Source organism: Amblyomma americanum, chromosome 7 (genome assembly GCF_052857255.1).
Source record: "Amblyomma americanum isolate KBUSLIRL-KWMA chromosome 7, ASM5285725v1, whole genome shotgun sequence".
Lineage (NCBI taxonomy): Eukaryota > Metazoa > Arthropoda > Arachnida > Ixodida > Ixodidae > Amblyomma > Amblyomma americanum.
Window position 1 is genome coordinate 68288752 of NC_135503.1, and position 26444 is coordinate 68315195.

Genomic DNA, 26444 nt, shown 5'->3' on the forward strand with positions numbered 1-26444 from the left:
ATGTCAATATCTACTTTTGGAGTCATTTCTAAGGACAGACTGATCTTTCAGAGCATATAACGTGACTAACAAAAAACGATATGCGTCAACATAACGGGCAAACAGTTTGTATGTATAAAAAGTTGGCATTTTGAAGTTAGTATTACGCCCTTTTCGTTACTGCTTATTTATACGTAGTTAAGGAATTCACTCAAATATTGCGCAAGTATAAATGCTTAACATGCATTGCTTTTTTTTTTTGCAGAGGGATGATATCTGTGAAACCAGCAGCATGAAGAAATCCTCGTGCACGACATTGTCTCGTTTTATATTTCGAATGACTCTTTGAATGTACGGAAACATTCTGCTCCTGTTTTCACAGGAATGCGCTCAAAAGTTTAACGCTGCTGTCCTTATTTCCTCCTCTAGCCACATTGAGCGTCTTCTTTTTCTAGTTTCGAGAAACACATTTGTTATATGGACGATGCCGTACACGTGTGCGTTTCACTGAAGTCCAGCTTTCTCAGGCAAAAATTTAGAAAATTGCAAAATTGTAAGACACTGTTATGAAAATATTGAAGGTAATGGTCCATTATTATGATGTGTAGCAAACTCTTCCTTTTAAACTATTTCCAGCGATCGCATCGAATACTTAAGACTGACAAAGAAAACCATTGGGGAATGCTTTTGACGACAACAAAAACGTGAATAGAACAAAAAATACAAGACGGCCATTGGGTGATCTGCGGATAGATTGTTATACTGAAATCTTACATTATATGAAAGAAAAATTGCGTTCATAAACGGTTTCCAGCTCAAAAATGCTTTTTGTCCAGAATTGCTGGGTATGAAACTACGCATACGAGGGTTTCGCTCCCCGTCTAGTACTGGTTGCAGACCGGATCCTGTCCTTTACACTTTCGCTATGATCGCCGAAAAGAGTTTACGGCGCCGTATTGTTCCTTGATGCAAAACCTTCGAATCCATCTTTGCTGAAGTCTAATTCAGTTCTAACGGTAATATAATATGGTGCGTACGAGCCAGTAGTGAGATTTAAGACATTCTACTGCACTACGGCAACGCACACAAGGTTCACATGCAATATTCTTTAATCTCAAGCGTGTTACAATTAGTACAATCAAGTACATTTAGTACAGTTAAGGTCGATCGACAGCTCTTCATTCTTGCTTAAAGCAAAGTTTGAGCGATGTGTCATAAAATGACGTCGCCGAGGAAACTTGTGCTTTTAGCGCCAACTTCCTCATCCCTATTCAGGAACAATAGCCACGCCAGAAACATCGTAAAAAAAGAATGCAACCAGTTAATTTCTGTACACGTTCACGCAAGGAGGAAATTCCAGTGAACCATATATATTTGATACGTGTGAAATGTTTTATTATGCGTTGTAACATTTCCAGTAAATCGAAGAAAATAGCTGAGAAAGCAACTTCAGCAGTCATGGATTCCTCTTCAAACAGTGATATCGATAGTGGCCCAAGAAAGGTGGAGAGAAATATTGCTCTGTTTACTGTCGCAAGCGTTTCACGGCGGCATACTCTACTGAAAGTGATCTAACTTCGGATTTTCTGCGCCTACGTAGGAGCTCTTGTTATATAAGTCGGAACAGCAGCGGCGTTTTCGGAAACACGATTGAACACCGTAAAAATGAGGGGACGTGAAGTGTGTCAAGTCCACGTAAAAAGACGTGGAACTAATAAAATTAACCACGCAGCAGAAATGACCAATTCTTCCTAAGAGTTACAGGTATGAGAATTGGGTTACGGTTTTTCGAATGCATAATAAATGTGGACCATATTGCTGCAGTGCAATACGAAACTTTACTACACATGTGGGATAAAGAAAAAAGTGAGAAGAGTGAAGAACGAAGCGGGTATGCCGAAGCGCGGGCAGCTCAGTAGACGAGCACGCGCAGATGTTCGTGGCCGATGTTTCTGAGTGCGGGCCGGCACACTTCGCTGACCAGCCTGGGCGGACCGCATACGAGCATGATGCTGTAGGAAGATGGCGGCGGCAGGAACTCTTCCAGGATGCTCTGCGTCAGCGGCCCCTCGACGTACTTGACGGGCGACTTGTCCGCCTTGTGGTCGGGCATCTCTGTCAGCACGTGGCACAGCCTGCGATAGCGTGACAGCCATTACTGCGTCACGGTGCAGTTTAGAACACAGAACGCGTTCTTTGACGACACAAAGATGAATGATTTTACGAAGTCTATGATGATTTGGTTAGTTATGCCGGATCTACACAAATGAAAGTTGTCTCCAAACAAGATGGCGCGCGTTTCTATACTGATAAATTGTGTTCTACTCAACAGTACTCAAAGTCTGCGTTTGTAGCCATCATAAAGATATACACAGATGGTGTTCTATTCTGACCAATGTTCTTTCAGATGCCTCTTGTTTCCTGCTAGTATTGAATTCTGTGGGGCTAAATTTTAGTTTCGGAGTTTCTTTGGCGTTTGCCAAAGCTGGAGAAAATCTTATTGCTAGTTGAAACGCAAAAGGGGCCATATTTACACGCCAAACCAATGCTGTATGCTTTCGGCGGTATCAGTGCGAGAGAATGCGTGTCTGAAAACGTCTATCAGCTCCGACACAGCACAGACGTCGATTCTTTCTTGTGGTAAATAACGATGGTAAACCCGTATCAAATAGTTTACAGGAAAACCTGAGTTCCGCTGGTTCTCAGCGACCACGAAGCCGTCTTTAGTCGAGAATATGGGTTCCAAGACGTGCGTTCCTGCGTATCCTTCGAAACGAACTGTTACTAGCACTTTGTGTTTTGCATTGTGATAGCGTACTGCCGACCTTGTGGAAGCCATTATGCTCCCAACATGCATTATGGATCTAAAAACAAGTTCGTGAGTCTAGAAGCTATCGCTGAAATAAGGTCAACTCCTAAGCTTGACCCGCCCTTAATTGACACTCAGATGGCATATTGAACACTTAGTTTCAAAAACAAAGCGTAAGGTTTTGATGTAAAAAAGGGTGGGAGGCTTTTGGGGGCATGGTCTGCTTATTTACACGGATGACGCGACAGCCAATCCTTAAAATCGCCGAACAGAAGTGTCATGCGAGAAAGCACCCCTGACGTCATTTTTAGCCAGCAGCGTACTGAGAGGAAGAAAGAACAATTTAGAGCAGTTTTCTCGAAGACCAATTGTGTGCTATTGTATGAGCGTCAGTTTGGAGTATCCCGCGCGTGGCGTTGGGCAGTTAGTGGCGGCGTCGCACGGTGGTTCAAGGGTAGTTGTTATGAGAGCCACACAGCCGGTAATTTTCTTGTAGGCATCGTGAAACAACATTCCGCTATAGTGGTCTATTTATTTAGTGCACAGTCCAAAAGGACATGCTAACAGATCACTTTTGCACCGCACGTTACATGCTGAACAAGGTGCATTGCTACAATCACACTGCACACCTCGTCAAGAGGCAGCCAAGTCGAACAAGAAATGAAAAGAATCAAGACGCGTAAAAGGGAAGCAACAGAAGCTCATACGAAATTTGGTGCTATTTGCTGAAAACTTCGTAGTTGTAATGCATCGTGAATTGCCCAAACTTCTGTGTGCCCTTACATCTTTGCGCTCGACAAGCCTGAATAAGCATGTTGATCAGGGTACTAGGAAACTGGGTGCAGCTTACGTCTAATGATAGCGGCCGCACCAACAGCCTCCAATGAAACCCGGGTCGCCACAGCTCATTGTTCCTCTAGCTGAAAAAATTGCCACTTGAGTTGTTACATTTTTATCGGTAGCAATGCCAGTAACACGTGCGGCAATCAGTTTCTAATATCAGTCTGTGCACTGCCGGAGCTTTTGTTATATATTGCCAGCGGAGAAATTGACGCAGGCCAAGCTTGGCTGCTAACACTTCCTCGTCCTAACGCAGCCGCCCGAAGTAAAAAGCGAGCCAGGTTTATGTTAGTAAAGCAGCAAGAGCGGCATAGTTGTGTTTCGCTGTCAATGAACTCTGGCATCATGAGGAAGACAACCGTCTCGTCACTTGGGAATGATTTTCCTTCAGATATACCGGTATCACAGCTTTTAGGACACTGGATGTGTATCTCTTTAGGGTACTAGATAATAGATACCATACATGTCTTATTTTGGATATCAGGCGCTTTCGCTCTCTACTACGATCTCACCGAAAAACGCTGCAGAGAAGGACAGGATGCCATACTTAAGCGGTGCAATGCTTCGTGTTCTACGCTGGTGTCGCGAGGAAAACAGCATAGTCATACTGGTGTTTATAAATAGCGCAAGACTGAACTGTGAAATCACTAGATAAAGACCGCATATTTTGTCCTGGCAGGTAGAGATGTCCTTACCTGCTGCAGAGTTGAAGTTGCCTGTTTGCTTTATATTGTTTGTTTTTACACTAAACATGAAGCAGATACTTCAGCTCGCTGCGCACTTAGAGGGTACTTTAAATAACACCACCAGGAACAAGGCTCGAAAAACCATATCCAATGTCCGAATGGCGTACGATGTTTCGGTGAGGGAGATTCCCCAACTGTTCCACATTGGTGTGTTTGTTTAACCGCCTGCCAATTATACGTAAGGGAATCAAGAAGCATTACCTTCGAAGGTTTAGAAGAATCAATGAGCATTATAATGGCTGCTAGTTGTATCACGGACTGACGGGCCAGTTGCTGTAGTAACCGCTGGCTCGTTACGACTGGACGCAGGCTTTTTGCATGTGTATCCCTAAGCCTTACGTCCGCGTCTCGCCGTTATGCCCGGACTCAACATAAAATGGTAGTTACGGCCTCGACAGAAGCAGCAAACGAAAACTGAGCCTCTGTCGATATATATAAATGCAACAAGGTTATCGTAGAGGGACTCGCAAAGCGCTCAAGGTGAGAAATTTCAATATGAATATGCTCCTTCGTGTAATGATCTCTCCGATTGATTGCTTGAATGACATCAATGGTGTTGTTACAGAAAGGTTCGCAATGCAATGCAGGACACTATGCCGAATTGTAAGAGACAAGCACGCCAAATATCATATATTGAAGGCTTTCTCGTCTCCTACGCTGGCACCACTTCCCGTTAGTACTGAACTACTGCGTTGAGAACTTCCGAAACTAATTGAGCGCATTCCTTCACCTTACTATCGATCACAGACTCAGCGCCATCCTAACGGCCTGCATACAGCCTTTCGCACCGTCATTGTTGCCCAGCTGTCCGAGGTTACCATCGTACAGAGGCTATGCCAATAGCTGTGTGCGTCCCTTCGTGGCCGGGGACTACGTACTTGAAGGTCCTGCGGTGGTCCCTGGCGTAGGCCTCCAGCTCTTGGCGCATGATGATGTCGTGCTCAGAGTGGTTCACGTCCACCATCAGGACACGCGTGACGTCGTTCGGGTCAGCGAACTTGTGGCGGAGCAGCTGAAGCATGGGCGTCACTCCACTCCCCGCGGAGATCAGGCCCAGGTGCGAGGCGAGGCAGAGCACGCGGCCGTTCTCCATTACGAACCGGCCGCGACCCAAATACTCGAACTTTCCTTTCGGGCCCTGGACCTGTGCGGCAGTAGTAATTGCAAGAAATCAAGTAAAAGCATACGTCTTATGAAAAGTTTAAAAAGAAAACAGGCGACATTGAAGACACGCCTCCCTAGTTCGTGAAGTGTGCGTACTGAACGTTGTATCCAGTTTTCTTTTACAGCGAAGACCTTAGGCGCCCGCTCATGGATTCCGCGTCGTAGTTGTCGTCAGCGTCGACGTAGCCGGTGTAGCACGCCACCTAATAGGTGGAATAGGTAGGCGTGGTGGCGTGTTGGCGTGGTGGCGTGTTGGTAACTAGTAACACAGTGATACGCCACCTGCCACGGCGAGGGAGGAGGAATGGACGACCAGGAGGTGGCTGGCACGGGAAGATCCCGTAGGGTTCTTAGCAGCGTAACACTCTGCCTGCCACCGTGCCAGATAGTAGCTCTCATGCCTGCCATGGCTAAAGAGCTGGCTCATAATTAGAATCACAGACTATCGTAATCATCTGTCGACTTTTAATTGTGGGTGTAATATTTACAAGGAAAACCAAGCAGCCCTGTAGTTGAGCGGTGCAACGGTGAAGCCGCAATATAAAGTTCAACACCACTTTTAGGTTAACACAACAAAACGCTTGCAAACGGCAAGGTAAACTGCAGTCTTCCGACCCTAGAACAACTACAGACGTCACATTTTTAGCACCCTAACTGCTGCGCGGTAATCTCTTAGTATCCTGAGCAACACACCAAATCTCCCTGAAAGCACTACATCCTTGAATGCCCTGAGTACCGTTAGTGGTCGCCTCTGCAGTTTCGTGTGATTGCCTTAGTGCTTCCGCAAAGCTAGTGATGAGGAGGTGAGACGTGCTTCAAACAGATTGTTAGCTCGTCGACCACCAGACACGGGGTAACTGCGGGCCGCATGATTAACAGGTCCACACTGGTTCCAATGAGCACCGCTTGCACTCCAATGCTGACAAGGTGACTTTGCACAAGACTTGAATTCGGCAATATGTGATGGATCATCGAGGACCCTAAAAACACTGCTACGCTCTCAGCTTGATAACGTAGGATCTCTCCGCTCGATACACGTATATGGAGTTCTCATCGCTAGTCGGCAAACACAAATTCATGCGCATAAGTTTACAGCTCATGGGTTTTTAAATCTAACCGCCATAAATTTTGTTTCACAAATAACGAACCTATAGTTGTACCTTACCAGGTGTTTCCATGTGCAGTACCACAGACACCCCGCCCCGTTATTTAAAAAACAAAAACTTGTGAAACAGCCAGCCAACGAAAGAGTCTCTTTATTCAGAAGTTCGCACTAACAATCACACGTGGCCAATAGGATATAAATTGTTGCAAAGGACTAATTCTGTTTGTACCACGTCGACTTCTGAGTCTGGTGGTGGCGATTGTTACTTAGTTACGACCTCGCAATCAGATTAATGCAGGCATAAGACAGAATCACATATAACTGGCGCCTCGCTGTGACACCGGCAGCGATTTATTTTTTATTTTTTTTTTGCTAATCGTCATGCACGTAATTTACGAAACCGAAATATATCCACCGTCCTCGCAGTTCCTGCCTTTGAAGGAGAAAATTTGTGGCGCACTTATGTCATGTGACCTTGTATTTGACACGAACTGGAAGCGTAGTGCAAATAGCGCCAAAGATCCGGGGACATACGGCGAAAGCTGCGATCGACATCTCGCCCTTCTCTTGGGCGGTCAAAGGAAAACAAAGCTGCAGCGTTTCTAGCCCAACTTGTATATCGTATGACTACAGGTGCCACAGTCTCCACAGTACCCTAACGTACAGACTCGCTAAGGCTTACTTCAGTAATGATCTGTTTGACCAGAAGATGAACACGGAACTTTCTTTGTGACATAATACGATGACACCAACGAGGACGATATTTAACTGCAGAAAGTCGCTACCCGAAATTTAGAAATTACGCTCTTTTTCGCAACAGAGACTAGTGGAACCACTTCGAAATCAAGCTTCCCAAAGAAGGTGCTAGTAACTCATAGCCAACCGTCAGGAAATACGATGTCCCGCCCTAATACGGGAACAAAATGACATGGTTATATTCATACCGTATGAGCAAATCACTAACAATGTTCATAGTTTTCAACGAACGGCGACAGCAGAATACCTATCGTGCATCTTAGGGAAATTCTTTTCAGCACATAATACAAGGCGAATAACAAATTTTCCAATTTCTGGAAAAAATAAAGTATGTAACGTATGTATCTTTTTATCATCTTTCTTCCCTTTCATCAACCGTAAAATGTCTGTCCACGTGTAGTCGACGAAAACAGGGCTGGTGCGACGTCGGGACGAGACATCCTATCAGCCATAGAGAGATGGGAGCTGCCGCTGATGTCGCTGGTTAAACAATGGGGCATATCAAAGGAGCGTGTGATTCCCAGAGTCGCGGGTAAGAGCGCGGAAGTGCCGCCAACACGACACAAACACGTTTATGTGTACCTTGACCGCGGCTTTGAAACCATTGACTGGAGAAGTGCTTGCATATATTCCCACTTATCTTCTGCCAACATCGTCGCTTATCATGCCCCTCTTTCTTCCCCTCGCGTAAAGCAGCCCTATAGGATGATACAACTTAAAAAAAAACACTGGGTCACGGTCCCCAGCGTGTTGTATTACTCCGCTAGCCAATCACAATAGTCAGCTTTTTAATGTTTTACTTCATTAAACGTGCCATTTATAAACATTTTAGAGCTTATAATTTTCTTTTGATTGGCTTCTTATTAAGGTAACAAGAAAAGTTCTATCAACAGACTACTTTTTGCCGTGAAGGAAATCTGTGCGGCGGGCCTGAATGTAGGCGCAACTTCACTGCAGACTAAGTTGCATCCGTCTAGTGTTTATGTATATGCTCCCTCAGGGAGCAGACCTGCAGGAAAATCCGCTATTTTGTGCCAAGTCCTGCGGGAAAGCAGCTTCTCCTGAGGTTCTTGCCACACAATACCCTTCAATCGTATAAAAACGCCAACTGCACTCAAGATGGGAGCGTCTGTCCGTCTTCGTCCTGGTCGGTGGCTATACAGTAACCTCTCAGTCGGATAACAAAGCAGACTGTGCTCAAGACGAGAGCGGCTGGCCCCATCCTCCTCCCCCAGGGGGGTGGGGGGGAGGGTTTATTCACAATACCTCCTCATTGAAATGACAAAGCAGACTGTGCTCAAGATGCGAGCGACTTGCCCCCTCCGGCTCATACCTTAGGTACGAACTGAAACGAATTGGAACATTTGATATCAGCGGGATCATGTGATCAGCGGTCCGCGAATAGCGTTACGAGCGGCGCGGGGAATACAGTCGCGCAACTCTGCTCCATGGGAACAATAAATAGCAGGTCAGAGAAGCGCCACTCGGGCCAACCTCTGTGCCGTTCTTTGTAACAAACTTACCATCTTCGCTTTCCCAGCGGCTCCAACAAATAACTCGACCTGTGGAGGCGGGTTGACTTAACTCCATAGGACGACTTCCAAACCTACCCCGTTAGCGTTTAAGCCTGTCCGACAGGTGAATCTCAGCCCAACAAGCCGGCTCCACTCGTTTTTCGCCCGTGTGAAGGGAATGACATGAAAGAACACCCCGACGAACGTACCTGGACGGTGCTGCCAATCCGCATGTGCTCCAGCATCTGCGACATTGTCCCGCCAGCGGGGAAGGAGAAGGAGGAGCCCTGACGGTACACTTTGACGATTACGTCAAATGTTCCGCGCTGGTGGCGCAGGCTGATCGGCGTGTACGGGCGGATCACCAGACGGTCTCGTCGACGAATACTCAGGTACACGTGTTGGCCGATACCACACCCGAGCACCTGCACGTTGACCAGGGGGGAAGAAGAGCCACATTAGTTTCTTAATGTATTACTAACGGTAAGCACAACCGGAGCATGCCACAGTTAGATATTGGAGGCAAAGGTAATTGTGTATGCAGAAATAAGCAGAACTTAGTGGTTTCTGTCGTCAAGTGCTGCAAGTGAAATCGGGAATTCAAATTTTTCACAAAATTAGTCCGCAAAGTCAGCAAGTTTCATCCACACGAGACTGGTATATGGCTGCAGATTGAGAACAAAGGTAATGGGAAGAGCACTCTGTATTCGCCAGAACATATTAATACAGTGCGATTGGCTGGAATATTGTACGCTGGAGTATAATTCATTTATAGTACAATTATTAGCTTTTTTCACTTCATATCATCTGCTCGAAAAATCCTCCTCAACCTTGGAAAAATTTTAAATTTTTTCTCTGCATTTCTTCTAGAAACTCTTTTCTTATTATCAGTACCAGCAAGGCACAAAGTGACGAAAAAGACTACCGAGAAGCGGCAACGAAAGCGAAACCTGGCTGATGCCCTCAGTTTATTTGCATATTGCAGTACGAAGGACCGTTGTGCAGACGTTCGTCCGGTGCAATACTATTTTGCTTATAATTATCTTCATGACGACCGAAACACTCATATTTGAAAATCTAAACAATGAAACTCTAGAACACTCATGCTGGCACACTCCCTTTTTATGTTTTAGTCCCTGCACTTCCTTCGTGATGATCAATACACCTGGATGTCTTTCGTTTTTTCAGTCAAAATTACCATCAGACCCATCATTCGGTTTCCCCCAACAAGATGAGAGAGATCGTGTTAATGATCGCATCGACAAATTTGATATAAAAAAGAACTCTGCTATGTCATACAACACTCCAGCCATTTGGAGCGGTCGCGCTCTGCACTTGCACTCCCTGTAGACCTTAGATCAGCCACATTGTTTCCACATACAGCAGAGAACCAGTTCTACCTGGAAGATTGGGCCAGGACTGTTGTCAAAAAATTCGGGGTCAAAGAGTTAGGACCCAACCCACAGCAACCCCCTATCACACCTCTTTTCAATAAAAGTTTTTTTTTCTCTCCCTCCCGGAACCTTAGAGTCAGAAACAAATAAAACTGATGTACAGTTTTCTGTGGCCATGCTGCAGGAGCTATACAAGCTTGAAGGGACGACTTCTGTCTTTTGCACGTGAGCGCGTGAGAGCACCGCACATGTGGAAACCGTCGCCTCCTACTCCTAGGTTCTGCATCCACAGAAACCTGGGCGCTAGAGCAACAACACGGAAAACGTTTAGGACAAGAGACGCCTTCGAAGAAGCGTGTTCCGCGCCGCCTCCGAATATGAAAAAAGCTCACGGCTCGACGCTCTAAAACGACTTTCGTGTGACGAAGTAGGTGAACTACCGTAATGAAAGCGAAAAGAAAAGAAAAATAGATTGCCGTCACTATGCTCTGTTAGCCAGGTTAATATTTATGTCATAACAAACTCCTTATTTCCCTGCCCTTGTCTGGTCAATACACTAACTAGGGCCTCGGTTCTGGCAGTTTTGAGGCCCTAGGTGGTATAAAAGGGTTCGCGCACAGCTGCACGCAAAATCGTTCGGTTATGTTCCGCGTGACACTCGCGATAATGCAAGACATTCTTTGCCCGCCGCTATAGATAAGGACGGCGCTCGTCAACAATGCAAGGATTGGTTTACATGCTCCCAAAAGTTGAAGATTCGACAGTTGCCGCCATAGCTCGGTTGGTAGAGCACTGTACGCGACATACGGAGGTGGTGGTCACGGTTCCGACTGGCGACATGTGGCTGCTTTTGTAGCGAAAGCTACATTGGACACGAACTCGCAGTTTTGCCGTGCTCGCATTCTCACTGTGGTCGCACCGCACCACGTGACCGGTCACGTGACCGACCGCGGGACGAATCACGTGCTAACCAGACAACCAGACTAACCTGTACTTGCAATCAACATTAACGAAGGCTAACCAAGCTATGCCTTAGCTTTAGCTACGTATATCCTGGCATAGCCGAACTATGTAACCACGAATTTTTAAGGCGAAAGCCTTTAATAGCTCATACTGGAGGTGTCCGTCCGTCCGTGACACTCTTCAACTCGATAAGACAAAATCTTTGTGCACGATGGGATTCGAACCACCGTCCTTCTGATCCGCAGCTGAGCGTGCTAACGACTACGCTACTTCCTGCCAACGCATATGTAGTTCTCCTTGTCTAGGGCTCTGGAGAGTGTTTGCAGAAAGGCGTTGAATCAGACGGATGCCTGACAAATGCCCTCCAGTGACTCCAGCATTTAAGATTCACAAACAATTGTGTACTTAATTAACGTCTTAACCACACATCAATGACACAAGCAACAACACCGCGCTAAATGCCTTCGCCTCACCGCACTTTACGTCAACCATGTGCCCCCGTGAATTTTATTTTACTTTCTAATCAATTAATTTTCAGTCATAAGATGATTACACGACTAATTTTCCAATAAAAAACCCCACAAATTAGTAAACTTCCCCCATGCTTTCCTTGGTTCTGATGACTGTTGCCTTACTTAACACATACGTCACACCAAGCTGCTCTTTCTTCTACCCTTGCCTGACCAGGTTGAACGGTACCTGCAAGTTTGTTTTACGTAACTGCGGGAATTTCACGGATTCCCTGCTCTCAGTCTGTTAATTAGAATGGGATGCGTCCCCTTCTTTCGGTTCTTTTCTGTGCCACCAGTGCAGTGTTCCTTCCTAACGTCCACTTGCCCCTCTTCGCACGCCGTCACGAGATGCCCCCCCCCCCCCTCCCCACGGCGGGCCCCCGCATACTCCCCTTGTTCTGGGAAGCCACTGCCTCCTGTGGACGCTTCAGCGTTCCCTCAGGCGGTCAGTTCGGTTTGCACCTTGGTCGACGCTGGTCGCACCCTTATGAGTGTTAAACACAGTCTAGAAGTAGCGTGTGCGTCTTTCGCTGCATTGACAGAGTTTCGCCGATAATGATAGCGACGTCATAAATACACCACGCAAAAACCACTTGCTGATGGCCATGAACCATAGCTTTCTTTCGGCTCCAACAGTACCGAAAGGATTCCTCGATATTTCAAGAACGATTATTGTAACTGCGCCCACGTTTGCGGGATCGAATGACACCCGCGATGGCCGCCGCGTTTGTTTCTTTGATCAAGGCAAAGTGCGAAAACACCTTTGTACATATGTTCTGTGCAATGTAAGTGTGGTGTTTGGCAGTGCGTAGTGCAGTGTTGCCAACTATGACTGCAGTGTGGTGCCAAGTAGCCGTGGAGATGGCAGTCAGTTGTGCTCGTAGTTGAGTAACCGGCCAATGTTCATTAAATACTATTTGCAATGTCATCTGACGACCATCTCATCGTGTGTACGCGACACTCAGTGCAGGGGAAAGAACCCCGCAATGTGGAAATAAATCTCAAGCCGTCCATTACGGCGCCCGTCATAGCTGATGTACAGCTTCCAGACAGCAACCCCTAAAAACAAAACTAAATGAGACTTACGGCAACGAGTGGAGGTTTGCTCTGAATAATAACTGGCCATATATACGTGCACATTATTACAGATAGCGATGAAATACGATAGCATGTATTGGCTCATCGTCGAGCTTACTGGACGGCGCAGCGTATTCTCGCGCTCCATAAAGAACTACGGAGATGTTCAGCCCTTCCCGTATTTCTTTATTTTGGCGTTGCAAGGAAAGGCAGCTGGGACGTGAGTGCCATCGCATATACGCGTCTTACGCTCTTTTAAAAGCCAATCTTATCCCCTTGTGTACTCAGCTGCTCACTTCTGACAGCGGCCTCTGACCTACTTTTCCCCAATCACCTCATTCAACCTACTTTTGGAAGATCGCCGATGACGTAACTTACTTTCCCCACAAGGAAGTATTGTGGAGAGGTTATGTCGAGTGCAAAACTCAGCAGAGCTCGAAAACATGCACTGATTAAGGCGTTTGGTCCGCTGTACTTGCCTGCTTTTTGCTGGGCAGGGCGAAGCGCAGCAGAAATGTATGGCGCGTGACGGCCGTCCGCTGCAGCAGGCACACGTTGTATTCGTGGTTCGGCTCCTCAAGCAGCGGCTCGGGGGCCGCCTTGGACGAGCGCACGCGCCGAGCCAGCATCCAAAGCAGACCCACGCTGGCAGTCACAAACAACAGGAGTGCCTGACGCGGGAAGCGTACGAGGTGCGTCTCCAGAAGGAACATGCCGAATTGGCCGCGTCTTCGGTCCTTCTTCGGAAAGGCCTTAGTCCGTCCTCAAACCGCGGTATAGACAAGCCGAGGGGCAAAGTGGCTGAAGCTGTTGCACTTTTTCATCCTCTTCAGTCCACGAGAGCTCATTCACGCTCACGGCTGCGTGCAATGTCAATGGCGATGATAGAGGCTCGCGTTAAAGAACCAACGCTGAATTTTTTTTGGCTTTAGTGACACAATGGCAGCTTGGCCAAACAGTTTCATGCCGAACGTGTTCGTACGACACGATGTGAGGTCAGAAGCACATTGTCCCAACCATTGTGCTCTGGACACTCCGAGCACCACGCCAGGGGGAAGTTTGCACCCCACCGAAAGAAGATCGAAAAAATTTGCAAGCGCTCTGTCGGGCTAATGACATCCACATCTACTGAAAAGCACCTGGCCCTAAGACTCAAAGACATGACCCGGGAACTTCTTGTAAATCAAACCCACTTTCGAGCCAAATTAAGCTCCTGACCATCAGCAGCGCCGGACGTCGCTTTCTGCAACGCCTCGGCTATTTATTATCCACTTTCTATTTCTTATCCCCTCGAAAGGACTCTCACCAGACATCGAGGACCAGCTATAAACAGTGCCCATCCAAGAAATATGAATCCTGTCTACTACACCGGATGAAGGAAAGCGTGTGGCCATTCACTGGGTCGCCTCTACAGCAAATTATCACAGGTCCGCTCTACGAACGCACGTCACTAAGCCGACCGCAAGGCCATTCCCGTCAGCACAACCGACCAAACACTAGATACGGTCTCCACATCATTCATTCCAACCACCATCGCCTTGGAAGTGAAAGAAGCGGAAAAAGCAGGCATATTAGCACTAGCCTAGCTAACAAATCATCTTCACGGACTTGCAAGCTGCATGTTTTGCAAAGGCCCCGTATCCCCGTATGCGGCCAGAATCCCCAGATCCTATGGAACCACTCTTTCCCATGTCGTACAAGTACGGACCCCTGGCCATGAGTCACTTCAAGAGAACCAGCGGGCGCACACTGTGGCCCGTGCAAGCGCCACCCGGGCAGCAGAAAGTGTCATGGATCGCAGTTCCTCACCGAAGCCAGAACCGAAACAGCACGCAAGTCTGGTCAAGCATCAACGCCTGTACAGGTGCAGATATTCACCACCTCTGAGATTACTCACGCGAGGCAATGCCGTCGTCGCTTGCAACATCTACAAAACTATGCATATACTCTTTTCAGCTTCCTAAACAAACTAAATCTCTCTCCACCGTAACATACATAGTAACGAATACTCTTGCTTATAACAGGACACCTGGGCGTACCAACCCAACCCGGCAGCTCCGCAAATTCACATCACCCTCTGCTCAATAGAAAGCCGTGCTGACCATTGGACGTCGGTGACCAACGCAAGCTGGTAGATCGGGCCAGGCTGGCGGCTGCCGCTGCAGAAGCAATGGACTGAGGGCCCCTGCCGGACAGGCCAAACTTTTCATCGATCAAAATAAACGCTTCAGTTCATCATCATAGTCATCGGTCGGCAATAGTAACAAATGGCATACACCGCAGCAACAATACAAAACTGACAACGGAGCAATTATAGCAATCAGCGCGAAACAAGTAAAAGCTCAAATGGAAGACGCTGCACCCTACGGGTTACTTTTTTTTAGCTACCCAACCTGGCACCTATACAGAAGAAAACACATTTAGGTCATGAATCCCGTGCTGCATGGATCATAATGACGCGGGCTACACATCAAACGTTATTTCGAAAATGGACCCGATCAGTGGCCTGAACATTATTGATTAAAAGGGTTTAAACTGAGGCCTGCACAATTAGAAAAATAGTGTTGGCTCCAGGAGGAGCCATTGCTCTTGTGACTTATTCCTTCCAGTCTCAGCCTTTGGATGGACCCGCCGCGGTGGCTCAGTGATTATGGTGCTCGGCTACTGACCCGAAAGACGCCGGCCGGTTCGATCCCGGCCGAGGCGGTCGAATTTCGATGGAGCCAAAATTCTAAAGGCCCGTGTACTGTGTGATGTCAGTGCACGTTATTGAACCCCAGGTGGTCGAAATTTCTGGCGTCCTTCATAGCCTGAGTCGCTTTGGGACGTTAAACCACCCTAAACCCATAAAACAATTAACCTTTGAATGATTCTTATAGGCATACAGTGTAGAGCAATGCCCGATTTGCCGTTACCTACCTGAAAACCTTTTTTTTAATTCTTGCAGAACACCACGTTGCTTTTCAGCCGTTGAGCACAACTTGTACACTCGTATTTTCTCACTGCCCTGGCGATGTAATGCTGCACGCTTGCTGACGTGGCCACTTATTGAAAGTCTTTTCCATAATCTCTGAGTGCCATGTAAAGAGACAAGTCACTATCGGCAGGTTTCTCTCTACATTATACGGCAACATAAATGTAATGTACTCTCGATTTCCGCTTTTGGTAACGAGCCAACGAATTACCTCAGTAAATGTAATAAGCAAAATAGATCGTAAACTCAAGAATTTATGAAATGTTAAGGCTATGGCATCGCCGTTCTTGATAGTTCGTATTGTGCTGGCAATCTTTCCTACCTCTAGTACGCTCGAAGTAACAAAGAATGCAGTGTACGGAGTTGTGACCTGGCCCACCACAATAGCTTCACCACATTTGAGAGTAATTATACTCTTGTTTCCCTATACGTCTTGTTTCGTCTTGTATGTATTGTTTCTCCTATAACTGAATGTAAGAATTTGCATTTGTTCCTTCGTTATGAACGGAGTATTAATTTCTTCGACGTCAGCAATTGTAACAGCGGTGTTTTCTTTTGTGTGTGTGTGCGTGTGTGCGTTCTTGTGTAATTCTATGCATAGTTCTTTCCTGGCTCTAATTATCTTGGGCAAATTGCAAATGATATTACCGCCTTTTTCATTTACTGTTCTTGTCGAAAACTATACGCCTTGTCTGCTTTAGGCTAACATGTATTGCAGCATGTCTTAAGCCACGGAACTTTAGTGATGAAATAAAAATGATTAGCATAATAAATGTACCGCCCGCAGATTCATGGGCCGAACACAGAGGCAGGTACCTCCGCTTGTTAACATTTTTTATATTGTACGAAATATTCAGGAATTCAAACGTACAGCTGCGGACATAACTAAACGAAGCAAGCTATTCAGTTCTTTGTGCAATGAGGCCTTTCCTAGCAGAAATAAAACAGAAATGTTTGTTCCTAAGAAACAACGCTAGCGAGCGACACTAGTATGCATGTACCATGCCCCGCAAATTCAATTACACAAGGCGTAAATTTAAAAGGCATCCGTGTGCTCCGTTTACTTTTGTCCAAACCTGTACGCTTTCAAACAATGAGATATTCCTAAGCGCGAAAGAAGCATCTCGACAACCTCCGCACCTACCTATTTGCAGATTCATATCTTGTTCATTTGTTGGTTCTGTTTGTAGCAATCTAATCGTTAATTGCTGCTGTGCTTGTTGCATACATTGTATTGAAAGGGCCCTGTTTTTACTAGGCGGTCCCCGAGATAGTGCCTTAAGAATGGGATCTCCTAAGATGTTGTCTATTATGAATGCAGTTTATATCAGCTGAGAATAATAGTAAACTTAGATAACAAGGTTTTTTTAATCTCGGTGAGTCGTTACGAATAACCCTCTGGCGCTCTTATGCCAGCATGAGAAACACCATCGGTGGTAACTGCCTTATATTAAAAACCATCATCATGTCATACATACCGAACTTTTACCAAGGCCGTCAATGGCAGCTTTTCTTCATCTTACTGATGAAATATTCAGCTCTAGGAGGACTTTTTTCGACACTGACCAAACACAAAATGCATTTTGGGTCGCACTGTTGACCCTGGCTTGAGATGCTGTGTAGCCCAGATCACTGCACTAGGTGGAGCAAGTTTGCCTGTGAATGAGACACACTTTTTTTCTTCACGTAAAAGGCAACATCCAACTTGTATTTTTGCGTGAGAAACGGCCATCTTCTCTAAGAGAAATAGAAATTGCGATTAAAATCAGCTTTACCTCGCAAAGCAGTCGCGAGTCGGAAAAAAATATAATTGCCATCTTACTTTGTCTAAAGCAAAGCAAGGTAACTTCTTGCGTAAAATTTTCAACAAACAAGCCCTGTTTCACGGATAGACATGCCGTCAAATTCGTGACCAGAGCAGATGTGCCATCTGAGACAAAAGTCTCGTTAACACGCGTACGACCACCAAACCGCAATCGAACCGTAGTCCCAGACCAACTTCTGGGCATAAGCCCTGAGTTCAACTTGGGCTATTGAACGTGGGTTAGTGAGGTAATAAAATCAGGGAACCTTTGACCCACACCGCAATAATACGCAAAAAAATCACTAGGCATGGACACTTTTGTCCCCGGTGGTATATCGATCAGGTATATTCACACTAAGTTCAAAGCTCGCTTCATAGGTACACAGCGCCAGAGACCAAAAGAACTGAAAGATGACATTTTAATAGAAAAATGCAAGTTGCATGGCAGTAGATTCCTACTCTCAGCCGCGTAAGCCTATATCTGCCCACAAATTAGCCATTCCGCTGCCACGGGTTTCCTGCAGAAACCTTTCCTTCAGTCTCTTGGCCTGTTCGGGAGAGAAATAGTTCCTCCAGTCCCCCACGGCTCCCTTGCGAACGAAGTCTATCTTGTCCGCCGCTTCGCCTCCGCCGGACCCGCCGCCACCGTCACCAGTGCTACCACTGCGTACAAGCCCATGCAAATGGCGTAGGCCTTCGTATTCTTCCCCTTCAAATGGGAACCCCTCTCCGTAGAAGTCGTAGGTCATTTTGTTGGTGTACTTTTTCATCTCCTCGAAACTGCTGTACTTAAGGACGTCCTTCAGAACTTTGCCCTCATCGACCAGCAGGCGCTCCTCGTACTCGGCTCCCAGGAACCTAGCGACCTTCAAGATGGCCGCCTCTGGATCCTTCCTCATTTCCTCGTACACGAGAAAGAGCACGTTCGGGTCCTTGCGGTGTTCGCACCACTCTCTGTAGAAAGCGAAGTAGTCTCCACTGTCGACGTATCCTGCCATGAAGTTCTCGAAGGTGTCGCCGAAGCAGCCATCGTAACTGTAGACGGACACCATGTGCCAGAAGTGATGTATGGACACTACAACGTCGAACGGGTTCCGAATTACCACAATGTACCGCGCCTTGGGCGAGTACCGCATGAGGCGTAGAGGCATGTGAGTCTTTATGGCCCCAGGTCTCCTCATCCACTGCAGGCACTCGGAGCCGCAGACCTCAAAGTAAGGCGACGTCTTGTAGAGGTCAGCGGCGCTTGCTGGTGGTGCACCATCGTTCAGGATTAGGTAGACGATATGCTGCATCCAGGTGGTGCCGCACTTTATGTACGTCGCGATGAACAGATCGCCCTCTTTGTGAGCGTAGTCGATGGCCGATTCGACGCACTCGTGAAGGAAGCACGAAGTAAACAGTGTGCCTTTGACCGGCTTGAGGCTTGGCCTTTTGATTTTGGCTTGGTCGTCCCCTGTTAGAAAAAAAATGAACAGTACTGTTTGAGTACCCGTCTAGTGTAAGGAAGAATTTATTCATTTCCCGGTACCCACTTCTTTCCTTTTCACAATATCAGCCTGCTGCGGCGGTAGGGCTGATAGCCAGCATGCTGTGTCAGACGGCGGTTGTGACCGGGCAGAAGAATAAATCAGAAAAATAAACGCCGAACGGCCAGTGCGCCACGGGGGTGGTATACAAGATTTCTCCTTTATGCGGTAAAGTATATGTCGGACAAACCGGACGTCGTGCCAAAGAACATGCCAGGAAACCATGTCCAACATTCCTGTGCAAAAATTTTGAAAATTGAAAAATTGTAATGTAATGTTATAGAAATATTGAAGGCAATGGTCCATTCTTCTGATATGCAGCAAAATCTTTCTTTCAAAGTGTTTCCATCGATCCCATCGAACAGTTAAAACTCCCTTAGAAAACCAATTGGGAACGCCTTTGACGATAGCAAAAACGTTAAAAAAATACAAGACTGCTTTCGCGTGACCTGGGGATGTATTGATTGTTATAGTTAAGTCTTACATTATGTAAAAAAATTGCGTTCATAAATGGTTTACAGCTCAAAAATGCTTTTGTCCAGAGTTGTTGGGTATGATAGAAATATCGTTGGAAAATGCATCAAACTCGTTATGCAATCTAAACACCCGCTGCTGTCACTGCATCGATGAAAATGGCAACTTTGAGCCACTACTTGAGTAAATCAAAATTCTGGAGAGATTAACCCGCGAATTACCAGAAGCATTTTTTATCAAGAAGAGGGGCGACACGTGCATCAGCATAACTTCAGTTTACAGGCAAGCAGTAAATTTAGATTACTAGAAAATAGGCGATAAAATCTCCTTATCTCTTCTCAAGCTAGAATGTTTGTGTTTTTTTTTGTTTTTTCTTGCTATGATCATAAATGCGCATGCGCTCACTCACTTCGTTCTTAATTAATGTAACGAGTGTGCATTTCAATTAATTAGTTGGAGATAGCGCCAGTCCTGTCGTCTCTGTCTGTGGGCTCGTATGAAATGAGAAAATTAGCGATGAATTACTTGTCTAGAAACAAAGCAGTTAGACCGTTCCCTCTTTACAACTATTCAACAGTGTTCTTGCGTGTCTTTTCTTTCCTTCTGTTAGAATGGGCAGGAAAAGAATGAGTTGCCGCCTCTTTTGTAGCTGCATCGTGACATGTTTACTACAACTTCTACTGATACAAAATATTATCTGCTTACTACGCTTCGTACAATGAAGGTTTGCTACGGGGCCATAAATTATACAGAAGCCAACCCTAGATCAGGTTTTTATTTTTCTTCGACAACCTTGGATTACTAACATAAGTTTTGCTGTAGCGCTAGTCACACACGTAACTGCTTTCGGTTCAGGTTCTGGCGTCAGTGGTATGACTGGAAGAATAGCTTGCTGTAGTTCATATAATTTTCCAGCGCATCTCAGCTGCGTGGGGAAAGGAGCGTGCGGAGGAGAGGCTCGGGGCATGTTTTAACAGTTTCGAAGGTTGACTTCACGTGCTTGGTGATTTCTGGCTTTTTCATTTGCATTGCCAGTCTAACATTCATATCAAGAAAACTACAATTATAATTAGAAGCTGCACTAGGTTCTCGGCCCGGCCACCTTCTTCGATCATTTCTTCGCAGCGGCACGACCAATCCCGCGATGTAAAAACGATAAAAGCCAATTAGTCCTCACCTGGTCTGTCGTCCATGGCGCAGGGTCGCTTCTCAGAACACCGCTTGCCGCAGATGCCGCTCCTCGAGGGTGAACACAATTGAAATAGTCGACCGTACTCTTTTCCTCTCAAAATTACGGGGCATTCATATCAGCTGGCATTAGATCGCTTTCTTTTTATGCGCGCTCTGGAAATGGGAGATTACTTCGACAGGCAGATGGACCGGATGTGGTGCAGACATCAGATAGTAAGAACTGTCGATCAGTGCGCCTTTGCAAAAGCGCAGCGTGTAACAAAACGTCTAACTTTGTTCAGCGACGAATTGTTTTAGCCGCCGAGCGAGGAGCGGCTGCAGGCAGGCATGCAAGCAGGAAGGTCGATGGGCGAAATCGCCTCTTGCAATCGCGGCGCAACAACACCGGATACTCGGCTTTTCCCCTTTGACTCGACGGAAGCGCGTGGCTCCGAGGCCCCAGTTGAGTAACCTTTTTTTTTTGCAATCGCTGCCACGTCTACTACCTGTTCTTTTTTAGGGGCGAAATACAGGCCCACGCTCCCCTATACCTATGCATCCAAATACCGCACTTTCAGTACAAGTTGTAATCACCCGCCAAGCTTTACAGAGCACACGAATGCATCTCGTTTCTTGTTTTCAATTCTGGAATGGAATTCCAAAACGACACCAACTCGCAAACCAACATTCGTCTAATCACCACGGTGCCTCAGTGGTTATCGTGCTAGGCCGCTGACTTGAAAGATGTGGCTTCGATTTCGGCCGCAGCGGTCGCAATTCGACGGAGGCGAAATGCTAGAGGCCAGTGTACTCTGTGCGATGTCAGTGCACGTTACAGAACCTCGCGTGCTCGAAATTTCCGCAGCCCTCCACTACGGCTGCAGCACCAATGCGTCAACTTTCACCAAGACTGTGCTTTTCGAGAAAGGATTGAGAGAAGACAAAAATCAAGTGTGGCATTGTTCTAACTTAGGTTAAATGACGTGTAAGTTGTCGTGCCGTATCCCTCCCTTTTAATGCTAAATCTTCCGTGGTTAGTGAAGCACGTAGCACTTAGTCCTTACGTCTTTGTGCTACTTTCACTAACCCGAAATTATTACAAAACATGAGATGTGAAATTTTCTGCGAACGTTCCCAGGCCACGGTGTTTGTGACCGTTGTGAGCGAGCAGCCAAACAGCAAGAAGCGGTATATGCTATTCGCTAGTCTAGTTTTGTCGTAAGGTTATCGAGAATTGATTCAGCTATCGCTTATGACTCCGCCCGATGCCTTAAAAGAACCCTTTCACAAACGTGTCCATCATTTCTATTCTGGGTGCGGGTATGTCGCGCCTATTAATGAGAAGCTAAAACATAACGGCACCACGCTCTCTTGCTTACGTTTTACCACTTTCACTTGGAGAAAAAAAAATATAAATGCTTATGCGTTGGATTCTAAGCAGCCCCGCGAAATTTTGGGACTGCGCTTTAAGGGTAAATAATGGCTGATAAGAGAACATAGATATTGCTCATGTATGTTATAATCAAAAACCGATGCAATGATCTTATTGACACGAAGCTATGATCACCTCCGACTTAAGATCGTAGTCAACAACACATGGGGAGGGAATCAACGGGACCTGCGCATTTCTTCAGGCAACCTAGGCGCGCTTCAAGGTGACTATTTAACAATAACGTTGCTTAAGCTCATTTTAAAGTGCAGTTGCGCTATGACAAAATAGCTACAACTGGGGCTAGTTGGAATTGCATCCTTGAAGGTATTGGTGAGTGCTACCAAAATACGGAAAGGGACGAACACACAAGACAAGCGCTTTCTAATTTGGCGTTTATATTGGTGTTAATATTTTGGTGTTAATATGTGTATATAGTCATGCTTCTTCAGAGAATAAACAGTTGTTAGAAAGCGCTTGTCTTGTGTGTTCGTCCCTTTCCGTATTTTGGTAGCGCTCACCAATACCTTCAAGGTTGCGCTATGACTTGTTCATTTGCAACGATTTCTTCACTCCAAGCATTAATCTACAGTTTCCAAACTTTATACGCTTAAGCGGGTAAGGCGCCACCAACCATCCAAAAAAAACAAGTAATTTATCTCCAGTGAAGTGTTCGGTCATCATTAAGGCCCACAAAATGAAAGCCTGGATAAAGACTTTTTTCTTCAAACTGATTTAGCCTAAATATGCCAAAGAAAAATTTTGCAGGAATAAGATATTTAATAAAGCACAAAAGCATATGCTGTTCAAGATACGCAGCAATAAAAAAAATAAGCCCGACTAATGATGCTTTGCTTGGCCCTGGTATTATGTCTTCAGTCGTTGAAACCTAAGTCCGGCCAAAGATGGGCAATTCCGCTGCCCTGCGTTTCCAGGTAGAACCTTTCTTTAAGCCTCTTTACTTGTTCAGGAGAGAAGTAGTTTTTCCAGTCTCCCACGATTCCTTTGCGGACGTAGTATATTTTGTCTGCCGATGGCGCAGTGCTGCTGCCGCCACCGCGACCACTGTGGACTACTTCGTGGAACTTGCGTAGCCCTGCGTACTCCTCCCCTTGAAAAGCGAACTCGTCCGCGTAAAAATCGTGAATCATGTCATTCGTGTACTTTTTCATCTCCTCCCCGCTGCTGTACTTAAGAACGTCCTCCAGAACCTTGCCGCCGTCTGCCATCAGGCGCGTCTCGTACTCGGGTCCCAGAAACCTGGCAACTTTCAAGATGGCCTCCTCGGGATCTTTCTTCATGTCTTCATAGACTATGAAGAGTACGTTGGGGTTCGCGCTGCGCTCGTACCAGTCTTTATAGAAGGTAAAATAGTTTCCGCTTTCTATGTAGTCGGCCATGAAGTTCTCGTATGAGTCGTTGAAATCGCCGTCGTACTTGTAGGCTGATATCATGAACCAGAAGTTGTGCATCGACACCAGGACGTCGAAGGGGCTTCTGATCACCACAATGTAACGCGCCTTGGGTGAGTAGCGCATCAAATGAAGTGGGAGGTGGGTCTTGATGGCGCCTGGTCTCTTCATCCACTTCACGCAATCGGAGCCGCATATCTCGATGAAGGGCGAAGCCTTGTAGAACTCGGCCGCGTTAGCAGGGGGAACGCCATTGTTTTGAATGAGATAGACAATGTGCTGCATCCAGGTTGTGCCGCACTTGACGTAGGTCACTACAAACAGGTCACACTCTTGATGCTCGTAGTCCATGGCTGATTCGATGTACTCGCGGAGGAAGTATCCCGCAAACGGCGTGCCCCGCACAAGCATCAGATTGGGCTTTTTTCTCTCGCTTCTCCCATTGCCTGCGAGAGGAAAAAAGAGAAATTGCTGCTTGTAGGTCTACACTTACCGAAATCAGAATACCGACGAACAATATCAATAATATACGCCCGTTTTGTATTAGATCTATTTCTGGTTTGAGGTAAGTATTTTAAGAAACATTATCAGGTAACGAAGGCATTATTCAGCTTGTCAGAGGGTGTATACTTCAACATTGAAAGTCACAGCTGCAGACTTAGTATCTGATCATTTGGTTCGTAAATCCCAATAATCTATGCTGTTCGTCACTTCTTCACGGATACCTTGTCATTGGGCGTACAAACACTCACTCAGAAGAAAAAAAACTCACGAGAGCAATGAACATTAGTTGTACAATGTAGTTCTTTTAACAAAGTTCCACTGCAAAATACCGACACAAAAGGCAAGTGCAACACAGCATAACCCATGCAGTACATGGTCCCGACGTAGAATTCGCCCATACTCATGAAAAAGCGTTTTTGCAAGTAAACTGCTGAATTTGTGTGTTCTAGTCATATGATTCCCTACATACCACACCTTTCTTGAGTTCTTTCCGATGGTAGATTGCAAATACACCGTGCTCTTCAGTCGTTCAACAAAGCCTTCGATGGTGGAATCTGGTATCAATACTGACGGAAGAAACGATATGATAACATTGGTAAAGAAAACAACTACCTCAAAATAGCTTGCATCTTCACGAGAATTTCGAGCGTCACTAGACGTGAGGCTGCAAATTCTGAGGCAACCTGCTGATGCTTCCTAAAAAAAAGTTTCAGGCGATACATGGTCTCAGTTTTTAATTTTGTTAGTGAATTTATTGCTCCTGGGCCAGTACGAGAAACACATCGAAACTTTCCAAATATTAAACTTGTGTCGTTAACGGCGATTATGTGAACAATTAATGCGCCAGTCAATTTTGCTAGCAAATAAATTAACCAACTACAATGAAATTATGCTTCTTCCTGAGGCAATCGCCATGCTTTGCGAGGGAGTGTCGAGGATGTTGGGAGAACAGTGTTCTGTACTTACTTGTGACAGTGAGCTGCGTTAAGATTCCTTGAAAGCTGCCTTTAGATTTCTATTTCCATGAGCCGGACTTGCCTTTAACGCTGTCGTTAATGGTAATGGACACGTTTCTTCCGCCTCCGCTCCACATAACGTATACCTTCCGCACTAAAAATCTTCACGCAGGACCCAGGTCCAGCACAGCCAAGTGAGAGTAATTACTTTCTCCCTGACTTACCAGGCATCTGGCCTCCGTCCTCCATGGCGCTGTCGACACTTTGAGACTGACAAACTGCACAAAAGCACTCCATGAAGTGCAGATAAAAATAACGCTGATTGGGCTCCTCAGTTCCTCCGTCGAGACTATCAGCATGCCTCTTGCTGCACAGCCCTATTATCTACCGCCTTCAATAGGCTTTTATCTGAGCTTTGCCATGTAGACGGTACAGTAGCACACAGAGCACTGATACAGCCCCAAGACGCTTCAAGAACTTCCACGGTGTCTTCTCGGCATGCGAACATGTTGCTCCAGGGTCCATCTTCTCTGGTCCGATCTTCCCTCCGATCTCCTCCGATCTCCCCCTTTGCGCCAAAATGCCGCTCTTAAATTCCTTTGTCCAGCATTCTGGAGACACTTTTTATAAGCAATAGAAAATGCGCTTGCCAGAGCCGATCAGGAGAATTTTGTTCAAACAGAAGGAACCAATCGCACGCCGGGGCTCTCGGAGTTGCTGCCTCGCGGGAACCGCGTGAATCCCGGGAAAATGTTACGCATTTCCGTTCGGTTGCAGCACAGAGGCACAAACACACAAAAACGCCCGCGAAAACACAGGGAAGGCTAACACTGAGTCCGCACCTCACACACTAGTCACACACCGCTAGTCACGCTCCCGCACTTCTCGGACATCCGGTTCGTCATGCGGTGTGCTGTCGAAAGTCATAACTTAGGCCTGACGCCCCTCGAAACTCCAAGGGTCCGCGCGTCTGCCCCGTTTTGCGGCTTGAACGCGACCTTGCAAGGCATGTATTCTCGCAACCGGCCACGGTGCAGTCGGCCAATCACCGTTTTTGCATGCACATTAACGTGTTTCTTAAAAAAAAACATACGAACGGCGGCGTGGTGCAGACCCCACGAGGAACCCTGACAAAAAGCTACAAAGAAAACAGAAGCGTCAAAGCGCGGCTGCTGCGTGTGCGCTTCTCGATGGCCCCGTGCGCAAAAGCCCGCAATCTCGACTGGCGTTTGTGTGATTTATTCTCTTTCCGTGTCCTTTTCACTCACTACCAGTTTTTCTAGTAGGAGACAACCAACTGTGCACGTTACCCGCTGATACGTTAAAATGTCTG

General features: G+C 46.4%; 4 protein-coding genes across 4 annotated transcripts in view; 1 reads left to right on the forward strand and 3 right to left on the reverse strand.

Annotated features, from left to right (window-relative positions):
• Positions 1–1444: 1444 nt before the first annotated feature.
• LOC144099288 (NADH-cytochrome b5 reductase 2-like) lies at positions 1445–24727 on the reverse strand. Its single transcript, XM_077632472.1, has 4 exons — positions 24630–24727; positions 9123–9338; positions 5253–5518; positions 1445–2114 (listed from the first exon to the last, which is right to left on the reverse strand). The coding sequence occupies exons 2-4, from the start codon at positions 9165–9167 to the stop codon at positions 1892–1894; spliced, it is 534 nt and encodes a 177-aa protein (XP_077488598.1). The 5' UTR covers positions 9168–9338; positions 24630–24727; the 3' UTR covers positions 1445–1891.
• On the reverse strand, positions 18039–21049 carry LOC144099287 (sulfotransferase 2A6-like). The gene is made up of 2 exons (XM_077632471.1): positions 20818–21049; positions 18039–19093 (listed from the first exon to the last, which is right to left on the reverse strand). The coding sequence occupies exons 1-2, from the start codon at positions 20831–20833 to the stop codon at positions 18099–18101; spliced, it is 1011 nt and encodes a 336-aa protein (XP_077488597.1). The 5' UTR covers positions 20834–21049; the 3' UTR covers positions 18039–18098.
• The window catches only part of LOC144099290 (uncharacterized), a 52485-nt gene continuing 47180 nt past the window's right edge, over positions 21140–26444 (forward strand). The window contains exon 1 of the mRNA XM_077632474.1: positions 21140–21272. The gene's annotated coding sequence lies outside the window, so the exon portion shown is untranslated. The remainder of the gene's footprint in view (positions 21273–26444) is intronic.
• On the reverse strand, positions 22954–25486 carry LOC144099286 (sulfotransferase 2A2-like). Its single transcript, XM_077632470.1, has 2 exons — positions 25336–25486; positions 22954–24097 (listed from the first exon to the last, which is right to left on the reverse strand). The coding sequence occupies exons 1-2, from the start codon at positions 25406–25408 to the stop codon at positions 23115–23117; spliced, it is 1056 nt and encodes a 351-aa protein (XP_077488596.1). The 5' UTR covers positions 25409–25486; the 3' UTR covers positions 22954–23114.